Source organism: Amphiura filiformis, chromosome 6 (genome assembly GCF_039555335.1).
Source record: "Amphiura filiformis chromosome 6, Afil_fr2py, whole genome shotgun sequence".
Taxonomy (NCBI): Eukaryota; Metazoa; Echinodermata; class Ophiuroidea; order Amphilepidida; family Amphiuridae; genus Amphiura; species Amphiura filiformis.
In genome coordinates, this window is record NC_092633.1 from 47,431,069 (window position 1) to 47,444,278 (window position 13,210).

The following is a 13,210-nucleotide window of genomic DNA, read 5'->3' on the forward strand; positions in this document are numbered from 1 at the left end:
CAGGTGACGCTGGTCCGCCAACGATTCCCTGGGTATATATGACTTGGTCTGATTGCGTCATCAAGTCCCGTGGAATGCATGCACGCAGAGTGGTTTTAATAGTGAGCTTTAGTGAGACCTAGTTGGGTTAGGGTTAAGGTCATGTCTTCAATAGGAAATGTATCATTTTACACCCTCTGTGGTTGTGTGTTTCATCCAACCGGAAGTAAGGATCATCAATCAATATTATCAAGATGCTTTTCTTCCATGAAAAGTGAAACTGTCAAGCAGGAGAGTAAATGTTGGTTTTGAAAAAAAAAAATCTTCACACTTAGGCCTACATATCTCCAAACCTACTGAGTCTTTTCAGTAAGATTAGGACAGTAAATTCTGCACCTCACAACACAACACCAGTAACATTCATTTTTGCTCTTTGTGACTAACCGGATTAGGTCAGCAAAATCCTCATGACAACACAACATGCACAGAACTATTGTGAATCTTACACACAGAATTAGAGAAGGAGAACCAGGACTCTCTATACCGCCACATACAATCGCGGCGTCAGCTATGGGGAGAAAATTGGGGGCATTCGGGTCCTTGCCAACAGTGTGCGGAAAACGAACGAAAACAATTATGCATTTCATCTTTAGCATCTTGTAATCAAGGGTTCATACCACTAAATCCGCCTGTGAAGCGGTTTCCGGCAAAAAGTTTATCACGCCTATAGTCCCAACTTTGCATAAAAATTGTGCAAAATAGGTACAATATTAACACTTTTAGTGTTGCAAATCGTGTTTTGCTAGAACTTGTGAATGTGATCTCTACTAATTTGAAAAGAAAACGCGAAAATTTGAGTGATGTTTACGATGATGAGCGCATGAACACACGAGGTCAAAACGCGGTTAGCAGTCGGACGTAAACACAGGAAAATCAGGCCTTTTTATATAGTGCTATTTTTCTCATAAAGTAGACCTAAAATTTGGTGTCATTTTCAGATATGTTATGCAGAATTTTGTTCTGATTAAGATGATATCAAATATATATTTCAAAGTAAGACGTACTCGACTTATAGCCTAAATCGTGACCCCTATTTTGCACGTAAAGTCTATGGAAAGCTATTTTGTGGTATGTACCCTCAACACGTTTCACTAAGAGCGTGTCAAATTACCCTTAGTATGCGATGTCTTTCTTGCTTGACAACAGATGCCATGAGAGCATTCAGAGGAAAACCGAACACCCCCAATTTTTGCTCCATGCCTGTATCAACATGGCGGTCGTGTCCCAGTTCTCCTTCTCTAATTCTGTGATCTTATCATATCGCATCTTACCTCCAGGTTCCCTAAGGAACACATACTGCCTCATAGCATCAATATCTCCAGCAAGAGTTGACAGTAACATCCTTCTCTGTTGTTCCTGACCACCCAGATTCGGATCGGCAAACGCCTCTCCGCATGACACAAAGACAAGTTGATCTCTTTTGATCTCATCCAGGGTGGTGTACGCCTTGCCTTCGTGGCTAAATACCCGACGCGCAGCAAACGGCAGATTGAGGGCAGCTGTACACCGATCCATGAACTGTAATGAAGATGCAAACAGCAGTTTTAAATAAGCAATGTATATTTCATCAAATATTTACTGTAAATTAGCACACAGTTCCCAGCATTTCATAAAAACAAAATTCCCTGAAATATTTTCACTTATTTCTACTTGACCGTTTTGAAGGAATCTGAATCAGTCAAAAATAAATGCCCTCGTGGGCTACTCAAATTCCATGAGTTTTCACTGATATTGGTAGTTTTGCTCAAATTCCATGAAAATGGATTTTTAGCGATGAGGCCAGCTCAAGCAATAACTCCGTCCTTCAGTTTGTTTGTAACAAACGTTTATACGTTGCATATCTTTTGCACCTGCTTTACCCAACAGCTGTGGATGCACTGGTTTGAGCGCATATTTACGCGATCATGAAGGACAAGATCGCATCATTGGTAAATCTGTGTGCATTCTAGTTAATTGAGTAAGGAAAGCTGGTAAAACATAAACGTGACACTAAATTGCATGGAAGAAAGAAAGAAAAGAAGAGAAAACGGATATATAAACAAAGAAAAAAAAACCGAGGTAGGTTTTATTTTGCACAACAAATATCATATGAATTGAAAAACATGGTTTCTTTTTAAACTGATTAAAATTCAACTTATGTTAATTTATATCAAGCAAGATATTGCCTGAAAATCCACAGCTTATTCAGGTCTTCTATTTCAGGGCTATTAATTCATATTAACCCACAGGTGTCGACTGTACACGACAAGTTCCAAATTTTCTTTCAAAATTAAAAAATTTCAGATACATGCCCATATTTAGAATTAACATTCTTAAACACTTGAGAATGTTCTTGCAATTTTATTGGTTCTTACCTGTGCGATATGACACGATATCACACACTTTAACATGTGCGTGTCAACGTGATACTCGTACGCGCTATTTGAACCAAACAACGAGACGAAAATAATGATGTCACCCGTGTTATATGAGATGATAGATGCACTCCAGCGGCTAAAAACAATACCTTTATTCTCTAATTACAAATGCATTGAAGTGAGTACAGGCCCTGTATGGTTCAGTGGTTCTTGAGAAAGCTCTTTGATATTTTGCGAAATATCTCAAAACTTGGGACTTTTCATATTGAAGCCTACATGGCCAGCAGGCAAATCTTTAGGAGATACCGTATTTCGTCAGGCGTTACATTTTCCCAAGGGGGGGGGGGTCAATTTTCGAACGATAATTTCCGCTAAAATCATTAGGTTAACTTGAAACTCACTCTGAACTAGAAACACTGACTTCTGGTTCACTTCCGGGTTTCCAATCCCGATTTTCGCCAAAAAGTGACGCTATTATCAACCATGCGGGCAACTTGGTAAGCTTACTACACAAGATAGCATGGAAGTATCGGCAATTTTGAAACATCTTGGTTGAAAAAAGTGGCAGGGGGCATTTATTTGAGGGGGGGGCAACTATTTGACGAAATACGGTATATAAAAGTCTAGATTTTTCCAACAATGCTGCTTACCAGCTTGAATTCCAGCTCCTTAATTGTCTCTTGCTTAGCAAGAAACTTGCCCCTCTGTGCTTCATCTAGCATGGAGAAATCCATAGAGTAGTCTAAAGAGTCCATCACTTCAATATCTCTTGACTTTGATCGCTTGTGAGGGCGCTTTCCATTTAGTGCTGTACGATGTAAATCTCGTATCATCTAGAATGTAAAAATGTTTCAACAAATTGGTCAGTTTCAATTATCTGACATTACTCAATCCATCATGTCATGTACATGATCGATTTGGGGAGCATAAATTTCAAAGGGAATGAACACATTATGCAGCTCCATTTGAATTTCATACACCCTCTGAGAAAGATTTGAACTGAATCTTCTCCGGAGTTTGTACACTGATAACACAGCCGTATTTGTGTGCAAATATAAGGTCCTCTAATATTATATTATACTAGATTTCGCGGTTCTCGGCTTGGGTGGTTCTTGTGACCATCTCTAATTACCCAACACCTGTTACCCATATAGGCCTACTTGCCCTGACCTTTTAAACTACTAATAGGCCTCTGCACGTGTGCCGTTTTGGAATCCGATGAGATGCACCTGCACGATTAACCACACCAATTTGTTTTATCTCTGACCACACTGTAATGCTTTCCGATGCTTGCACTGCGCCCGTCGGTACTCCGCGCACTACGCGATACGCATCGCGAGCCCGCATTAGCGAGCCACGCGCACACGATAGCGCACGGACGGACTGACGGACACGCCATGATTAGTATTATGATATTTCTTGCTAAATTGATGGGTTTTTCCCCTCTTGCCATGTAATTGCTGATTTTATGCATTATTTGTGTTGTAAACGCTTTGTACATGGAAAGACTCTTAATAAATCATGGATATTATTATTATTATTCATATAAATAGAATTGGTTCATGTGCTAATCCATTTGAAATGCATACTCCCTCTGTTGAAGATATTTGTAACATTTTACACAGGGGTAGTGTGGATTTTAAATGGAATTTCCCAATGTTACTTACATTGGTCATGTCTGGCGGTATCACCTGCACACACTTCTGCATGTCTCTTTCTCCGTTTTTCATTACTCGCAGTCTCAGAGGATGTTCTGGAAAAAATAATAATAGAAAAGATATTCAAAAATTCAGTTGGAATGATGGTAAGGTGCTAGGATAGCTTCTCAATCACTAGGATGCCATTGGGATATGTAGAATTATTAGAACTTCCGCATTTCAATCAGATGTGCATACACTGCACAGTAATGCTTTACACTAACTAGATTTTGACAGTCCCTAACCCTAATGCCCCATGTGCTTTATGCAAAGATGAAGGAAATAAGGAAGTTGAAGAGAAAGCTTTTTCTCATGCCCCCATTGACCCGTTGGGTGCTTGGCACATGATTGGGGATAGCATGCCACCGATGTGTACCCTGGCCAGCCAAGGTTTTCATGGCTATGTGTGTTTGGATGATTACACAATCAGATCATGGGGGATATGTGCGCTTACAGTAGCTTTGTGTGCATTGGGATTTTTTATGTTTGGCAGTGTTAGGGTTAATTATCTAATATAGGAGGAAAATTAATGTGTTTTAACCCTAATGTCCAAGGTGCTTTTTGGCGAAGAGGAAGGAAAGAAAGAAGGACAAAAGGAAGAAAGAAGATAAAGAGATTATATTATCCTATCACTTTGCTGTAGCTGTGATGAGCCATGTAATTTCTTCCTTTCAAGAGACCAAGAAATGGAACATGGATAAAAAGGTAGGAAAGTTACCTTAAATGATTCTCACCAACTGAATTAAGATCTATTTAGGTAATAATCAGTCTAAAAAATGATAGAAAAAATGTTTACATCACTTACTACAACAAAGGCTCCTAAAATTAACTTACTTCTAAATGATTTCAGCTCCTCCTGGTTTTTATCAGTAGCTGTTTTTGATGACTTCTTGATTGGTGGTGCATAAGGTATCAAGTATCCTTCCATCGGCCAATCATAATTGTTGTTCCATGTGCCATCTTCAGCAACAGGCCATGAGTAGGCAAGCTTGTTCCACTGTGGGTTCTGTGCTTTGGTATGCTTCCACTGGCCGAGGTTGTCGAGACGTTCTTGTTTTAAAGCCCACCTGATAGGTACAAAAGTTTGAGACACATTTGTTTGGTCACATCTACATGCCTTAGACTAAAGCAAAATATCTCTTAATCAGAAATTATTATCATTTTTTCTTGTCTAGGTTTTGTTGAAAGCAACTGAAGAATAGTAAGAGTAAGAGATAATACACCTAACCCAGATATTAATTTCAACATTAATATCTGTTTAATCTCACTGAAATCTTCAAAAAGTAAGAGATTTATATCAAGGTTTTTAAAGTGTTAATATAATACAGGATAAGCCACACTTTCGACCAAATAAAGTAATCATAATAAAACAGCATTTAAAAACAAGTCAGTCCCAAACTCAACACGCAATCAAGCGTGTGGTGGTAGGTCTTGAGTAAGAGATTGACTTCTGGAAGAGATGATGCATATTTCTGTCAATATGAAAAAAGATCTACAAAAAGTCAAACCAGTGTTGAAGGTCAACCTACTGATTTACAGTGAAGTTCGAGTCCAACAGCCTCTTGGAGTTTAGCCCAAGTTCGAGTCCAATAAAAATTCTAACCCTAACCATAAAAATGAACCTTAAATCCAGATTCCTTATCTATATAAACTGCTCAAATAAAGAAAGTCCATAGTCATGTAACCCGTCCTACACCAAAACCTGATTTTGTTATGACAATTTAATTGATGATGTCGTGTGTAGAATCTTGTTAGCTCCAATTTGATACCAAATTTGCTACAAAACAAAATTGAGAGAGATTGATACCAGTATATGAAATTTGGTGCATATTAAAAAGTTGCAAATTAAAAACGGACCACGTGGACCTGTAGAGGTGAATGGCAGAGCGTAACCATCAGTGGCGTAGATTTCTTTTTGACATTGGGGGGGATGGAGTTGGAAAAAATTCTGAAAGTATAGTAAATGCAGCATCTTTTGGCGACAGAATAAGCTTATTGTACAAATTTGGCGAAAAATTTTGCTATTTTGAAGCTAACTAATGAAATATGGTGTAAAAGTGGAATAAATGCGAGCGAAGCGCGCGAAAATTTGCACTTTGGGGGCTAAAATGGGCAAATATGAGGTTAATTTGGTCAGAAACCCATTATTAGGCGTCAACATTGGGGGGATGATTGTATGGACCATCCCCCCGGCAAAATATTGGGGGGGGGGGATAAATCCCCCCATCCCCCCGGGATCTCGCCTATGGTAACCATTGACATAGCCAGAAGCAACCACTAGGTCATATCGATCGCATCGTGCCCTAGTATTCATCAGTAAAGCACTGTAGCAATCCATGCGTTTTAAATTGACAATTAAATAAAGCACGCACTTGGGATAGTCGACAGGAGCCCATCGTGGGCAAGCAAGCTTGACCACATTGCCACGCTAAGCAATTTTGACCGCGTGCATAGTTTTGATTTATAACTTTTGAAAATGCACCAAATGCCATAAACTGGTATCAATCTTTGTCACTTTTGAATGTTTGGTAGCAAATTTGGTATTAAATTGGAGATAACAAGATTCTGCACATGACCGTATCAATGACATTGTCATAACAATATCAGATTTTGGTGTAGGACAGGTTACATGACTGCGGACTTTCTTTATTTGAACAGTTTATATCTATTCTTGCAAATTTCCACAAAATCATCAAACTAACTAACCTCTGTGATTTAGCCCATGCATGTTTCAGTGACAACTTGGGCACAGCAGCCACCAGTAACTTTTGGCCAGCAAATTTATTTCCTTCGATCTGCTTCATGATCTTCATCTTCAGGATGTCATCAGGACTTCCCATCATCATCTCTGCATCCTCCTCCCCGCCGTTCATCAAGCCATCATCGTAGCCATTGCCAATGGCGAAGCCATCTGACATCATCTGCTCCATAGTCAGGTCACCTGTGTCATCATCCTTCTCTTGGATGTATGTCATGACAAGATTAGGTTCCGCCTAGATAAGTGACAGTGTAGTTTGAAAACATTTAGTATTATGTTGATACAATTTCTGGATGCAACCAAGCAGTGGCGTAGCTACAGTGAGCCTACTCTGAAGTACAAAGAACAGACGCGGACGCACACATTGTACCGACTTTGAAGGCATGCATACCTGCAGCAGAGACGCAGCACTACGCACTGTTAATGCGCTGTATACGCGCGCTTTGTCACTTTGTACTTCAGAGTGGACAAACTGTAGGGGTTGTGGTGCCCAGGGCTAAGGATACATAATGGCGTCCCCCAATCCTTGATTTGCACAAATAGGGCCTATCACTCATTAATTTTGGATATAATGAAGTTGAATATTGTCTAAAATTGATCTTTCAAATGATTTTGTGTTGAAATGCACACAAAGCACACAAAAATTTTGACTTTGAGGGGGGTGTAGAATCGATGCTGAATTGGTCAGGTCAAGGCATGTGCTCCCCCACCGTTGCTACGTCACTGCAACCAAGAAACATTTTTTTCATAAATTAACCATTATATTAGTATTATGCCACCCAGGACAAAGGGCAAAAGTGACACCTTTCGTCAAAATGGAGTTATGACCGCAGATGGGTCCAGGGAAATGACTTAAAGTTTACTTCGAGAACTGTTCAATGTCAAAAATATTTGCCATAAAATTTGTATTATATCGCAAATTTCAAAAAATCAAAATTATTTGATATCAGAAGGATATTCCTTGTATTCAGAATGTAATTTGGTGTGTCTGATGCCCTATCAGACCCCACAAAAAGTAATGTGCAAAGGGTGACCGACCCCTTAAGGGTTCGAATAGCAACATAAACCAAGGGTATGTGCTAGTTCTTTTTATTCTATAATCAGCTAGAGCAGTCAGACACCGCTAAAGGACCTTGCCGAACAGTATTCAAAATAAGTTCAATTTAAGGCACCACTACAAATACCCTTGATGGTGCTCTCCTTAAAGTCTGCTTTTGTAAAACAACAATCCTGCCCTACAGTCCTGTACCGTAAAAACTCAATAGTTAGCATATGTGCTTACTATTGAGTGCTTATGAAAACATGAAATTGTACCAAAGTCCAGTGTTTTACCAACTGAGTTAATGGGGTTGAGACACAAATTTGCAGGTTTACTTGTTCGTATATAACTATGTGTATCGAATATTTGCTCAAAACCCTTTACACTTCTGTGGATAGGGTTCTTCATGCTTGCATGTTTCAAAAACGCTCGATAGTAAGCACATATGCTAACTATCAAGTTTTTTACGAAATGTCCTGTTCAGTGCCTAAAATGGTGCCGTCATTTTGACAAATTTGTAGGTAACGAAACATCTGTAGACTTACCACAGAATGAATATAACCATCTGCGCTGAAACTCCATTCCTGAAATGGGTTGCCTGTTGCTCTGCAGAATAGAAAAGAAATTATTACATAATGTGAGTGTCCTCATTATGAAAACACTAGCCCTAACCAGACTCTCACAGTTTGTGTGAGATCGAGAATAGCTAGTTGTAGCAGTTGGGGTGAGTTTACAATTTTGCTGTGCCAATGAATTTGATAAATTTAATTCCTCCTGGTAGGAATCCCAGTTATTGAGGTATTGCATTTAAAATCCACAGCAATCCATTAAGCAACTATACTTTAAACTCACCCGCCACTGTGAAAGATTCAGGATGCATCTTTTTCAGTGGGTGTATGAAATTCAAATGGAGCTGAGTAATGTGTTAATTCGATTGAAATTCATACTCCCCCTGTGGAAGATATTTCCAAAATCTTCCACAGGGGTAGTGTGGATTTTGAATGCAATAGCCCATTGTGCTAGCAGATGTTCCATGTTGGACATGTTCTCAGTTGACCTTGATTCCACTAATCTAGTGATCTCAAACAGCACATGTACTGCATGCACTTTCAGGCTTATGCACTATGTAATTCCCGCCAATGTCTCCCCAATTCTAGTCCAATGTTGTTTTTATGGCACAAATTTGTGATCTGCTACCATGAAATGAGTGTAAAGTTGCATAGTGGACTGCATTGGTGTTTTTTGTTTACATGCACCTGTTCAAGCCAGTAGAATGTCTGTATGTCCATTGTAGGGGCACAATGGGCCATTCACGAAGGACATACCACTGGCTTGTACAGATGCGCTGCAAGCAAAGAACATCAACTCAGCAACCAAGATGTCTCGAAACTACCAACCTGTAACTTTACGCTCATTTTGTGGTAATAGGTCACATTTGTTGATATTTGCATCACACCATTCCTTTTGATTCTTCAAGAATTACATCTTAAAATGTGCTGCATGGAAGTGTACACTATACTTTGTTTCATGTTCAGTTTGTTTGCAACATAGGTGCATAATTCCCTGTTTACAATATTAAATCACACACATCTAATTCCGCACAGCACATAAAAACACATGCAAGGACCGTTTGTCGGCACGCTTGCAGTGCAACCACGTGAATCACTTATAACACCACCAATGTGAAGTTGAAAAGCATTGAAATAATGTTAATATTTACCGTCTTTCTAGGCCTATTGCATAGCCTTGTGCTGGTGTTTTGCCATCTATAAACTTGGTATCGATCTTCCACTTGTCGATCACAGTCAAGGCTAGTTGTGGCATTGCACGGCAGTAGATTTGTCCTCTCTGAAGAATCAGTCAAGATCAAAATAAAAAAAAGACAATCATACACAGACTGTTAAATCATAAACAATGTCACAAATTATTTGCTGAGGTGTTAAGCTTGTGACTAGCATCTTCTTTGAATGTACATGTACTTGCATTACCTTCTAATTGTTCAGAGCCTCAGAGGTTAATAACTGCACATATTTGGAGGGCATTATGAAAAATCGAAACATTTTGCCTTTGGGGCATAGGCATATTACCGATGCAAAGTTATTTAAAAAAACTCATTACTTTCATCACTTCAATTTACACAATAACACAAAATGTTTCTCCAAAGTTTGTAAAAATACAAAATGTTTACATTTTGCCATTCCCAAAATCGAACAGGCTAAAACAGGACGACCAATAACAGAGGGCGATCGAATCACAATATGTGCAAATACAGAATCCAAATACGGCAGCCAGCGCACACACAGTTTCTTCAATGCACAACACGGCGTGCGCAGAGATTACAAATATTTACAACAATGGCACGAAGATTCACTGTTGAATATTAGTAACCTTGTTCCGCGTTTGAGTTTTGGCAAATAAAAAAGACTGGATCCCATGTCTAGCGTTTATTCATGAGATTAGGAATGAGTATTGTTACACAGGCATTATGAGCACAGACCCTTTTAGTAACTCTGCACTCTTCTAGAATAGGAGTTGTCTAAAATGCTTCTTTGTGCACTTATATATAACATTATTACGTGCCTACAAGATTTTGATTGGTTTGACAAAAGTTTGTTATAAAATGAAGATTCGGAATGAAGGTTAGCGGAAATCAAACATACTGACTAACCTTTTTTTTTTTTCCACCCAGCAAATGCTGTGGTGCTTTTATGTTTCAAAATCAGAAACAAAAAAACCATCACACCTTGATCTAAGTCGGACTTTTTAAAAATGAATTTAGACGAGTAGCAACAACACCACTGGCATTACATTCCATTAACTCTACATCATATGCAAAATTTGGGGCAAAAGAATACTGACTGACCTTGTTAATGACCCAGGCTTGTGCTCTTGAGGGATACACATCTTTATCACCTTGCTTCTTTTTCACTCCTACTGTCACTTCTGGATACAAGACAACGCTAGGATCATCCTATCAGAAGAATGCAAGAAACAAAAAACGTTAACGTTGCGAACAAATTTAAAATGGCAGATTGAGAACATGATAGTGTGAGCTGATACTGTAGAGACAACAGCAACAACAGCAACAACAACAACAACAACAACAACAACAACAACAACAACAACGACAACAACGACAACAACAACAACAACAACAACAACAACAACAACAACAACAACAACAACAACAACAGAAGGAAGAGAAGAAAGGCAGTGATGAATAGAGAACATAACAGGTACGAGGGAATTTAAAATAAATTAAAAAGGTAAACCCTTCCTAGTGCCTCGTCTCAAATTGAGAATAACGCCAAGTTGGATTTTCAGTGCTAACCTTATCCCGTTAAAAAATCGCCATTGTACGTGTGTGTATATGCCCACAAGATTAGATTAGCGTCCAAACACACTATAATCACTTTCACCCCCTCTTTTTATGATGAAAAGTCATCATCCAATTCCGGAAATGTAAATAGATTAATTCCACCTCCCAAAAAAAATAAATCAGGATTCGGGAACCGCAAAAAAAAACCCCAGAAATCTGTAACAAAATGGAAAACTTACATCCCGGACTATAAAATGCCGATTTACCTTGTGTTGTAAGAAATGTGCATTAACATCTATCCTGCTATTCTTGATTGAATCCAAGAATCGATCTAACTCGTCTATTCTGGATGTCTCGTTGATATCATTGAAATCATACATTACAGGAAACCCGATGCTTGGATCCCAATGTGTATGCCTGCAAAGAGAGACAAGGATTATAATTTGTGAGCAGAGTGCAAGACCATTGTAAGTGCATATTGAATGGTTTGCAGAAGCAGTATTTTTCTGTTAACAAAGCCATTTATTTACCAAAGATTGTACCGTTTTATCGGAATATTCAGAATTGCTGCAAGTAAAGTTTACGATTAGTTTACGATTAATAACTGCGCATCGGTTATTTGGAGGGCATTGTGAAAAATCTAAACATTTTGCCTTTGGAAGCGAGGGATATTCCGAGGTCCAAAGCAAAATGTTTAGATTTTTCACAATGCCTGACATATTACTGATGCAAAGTTATTAACCTCATTCATAACCGTCACTTTGATCTCTTCACTATACAAAAATAATACAAAATTTTGCTCAAAAAAAAGAAGAAGATTTTTACACCTTCCCTTTCCAAAAATCGATCAGGCTAAAACAGGATGACCAATCACAAAAGTGTGTATCACAATCTGTGTAAATATGGGAGGGCGCAATCCAAATACGGCAGCCAGCGTGCGCGCAGTTTGTTTGATGCGCAATACGGCGCTTGCGGAGGTTACTAATATTTACTTTCGAACAATTACGCATTTGTGAGATATCAATGACCTCGATTTGTGTTCGCGATTTCACAAATAACTAAATGTGATAGGACCGCACGTATCGCGTTTATTAATGAGGTTATGAAAACTCTTAACTTACTGTTCTATATTTGGTCCATTGTCCGCTGACAGTGCTTCCCTCACGGCTACGTTGTATTCTCCCAAGTAGCTGCTCCCACTCACACTATCTAATGATAACTGCATGCAATATACTACATAAGGAAACAGAAAATAACATCAGAAAATAAGCTGAATCTCTGTATCAGTCCAGTACTGTTTCTAATAATAACATCAGAAAATTAGCTGAATCTCTGTATTAGTCCGATACTCTATGATAATGAAGACACCATAATTACTTTCTTCTCTTTCATTAATGCCCTGGGTATTGCATTTTCCACGGGGGCATTAACTTGAATTTGAGGTATTTTTTACATTGCAGTGCTGTGGTGCTCCACGAACAATAAGGAATTTCTACAATACTGTAAACCTTAGATTAATTTATACACAGATTGGAATTTTCCATGCCTGTGCCCTCTAAACGTACTCGAATTCAGCTGCCGCCGGTACAGCGTACAAACCTGGTGACATCGCTTATCTTACGTGTGAAGTTTCTTTTGTGTACGCTCATGCTGTTTGTGCTATTTTTGAGTTTGCTGATGCGGTACCCCATGGGCAACATGCCATGTTTCCGCGGTATGCTGTAAACACTGTCGATTACAATGGCCACGAGATGAATGTCGTGAAAAAGGCGATGGTATGTATGAAAATTATGATAGCATTTATTGAACAGTTTGGCTGAAAAAAGGTGGGGCATTTATTAGAGGGGGGGGGGGGGCTTTAATAAAAGAGAATATAAACATCTCAAAAAAAGTAACTAACCCCCCTTAAATAATGGCCATTATTCAAAAGGAGGCTATTGTATTACAAATCTGTAAAATGCGTTGGGAGCAGAATTTATTTCTGTGCATTTTGACACCTCA

At 38.8% G+C, this 13,210-nt stretch overlaps 1 protein-coding gene across 1 annotated transcript in view; it reads right to left on the minus strand.

The window, feature by feature from the left end:
• LOC140155515 (doublecortin domain-containing protein 1-like) overlaps positions 1-13,210 on the minus strand; it is a 57,388-nt gene that overhangs the window by 15,082 nt on the left and 29,096 nt on the right. Inside the window, 10 exon segments of the mRNA XM_072178386.1 lie at positions 1,311-1,557; positions 3,047-3,229; positions 4,064-4,149; positions 4,928-5,160; positions 6,800-7,086; positions 8,436-8,496; positions 9,611-9,738; positions 10,754-10,861; positions 11,476-11,626; positions 12,331-12,442. Of these exon segments, the coding sequence (XP_072034487.1) occupies positions 1,311-1,557; positions 3,047-3,229; positions 4,064-4,149; positions 4,928-5,160; positions 6,800-7,086; positions 8,436-8,496; positions 9,611-9,738; positions 10,754-10,861; positions 11,476-11,626; positions 12,331-12,442 (1,596 nt within the window).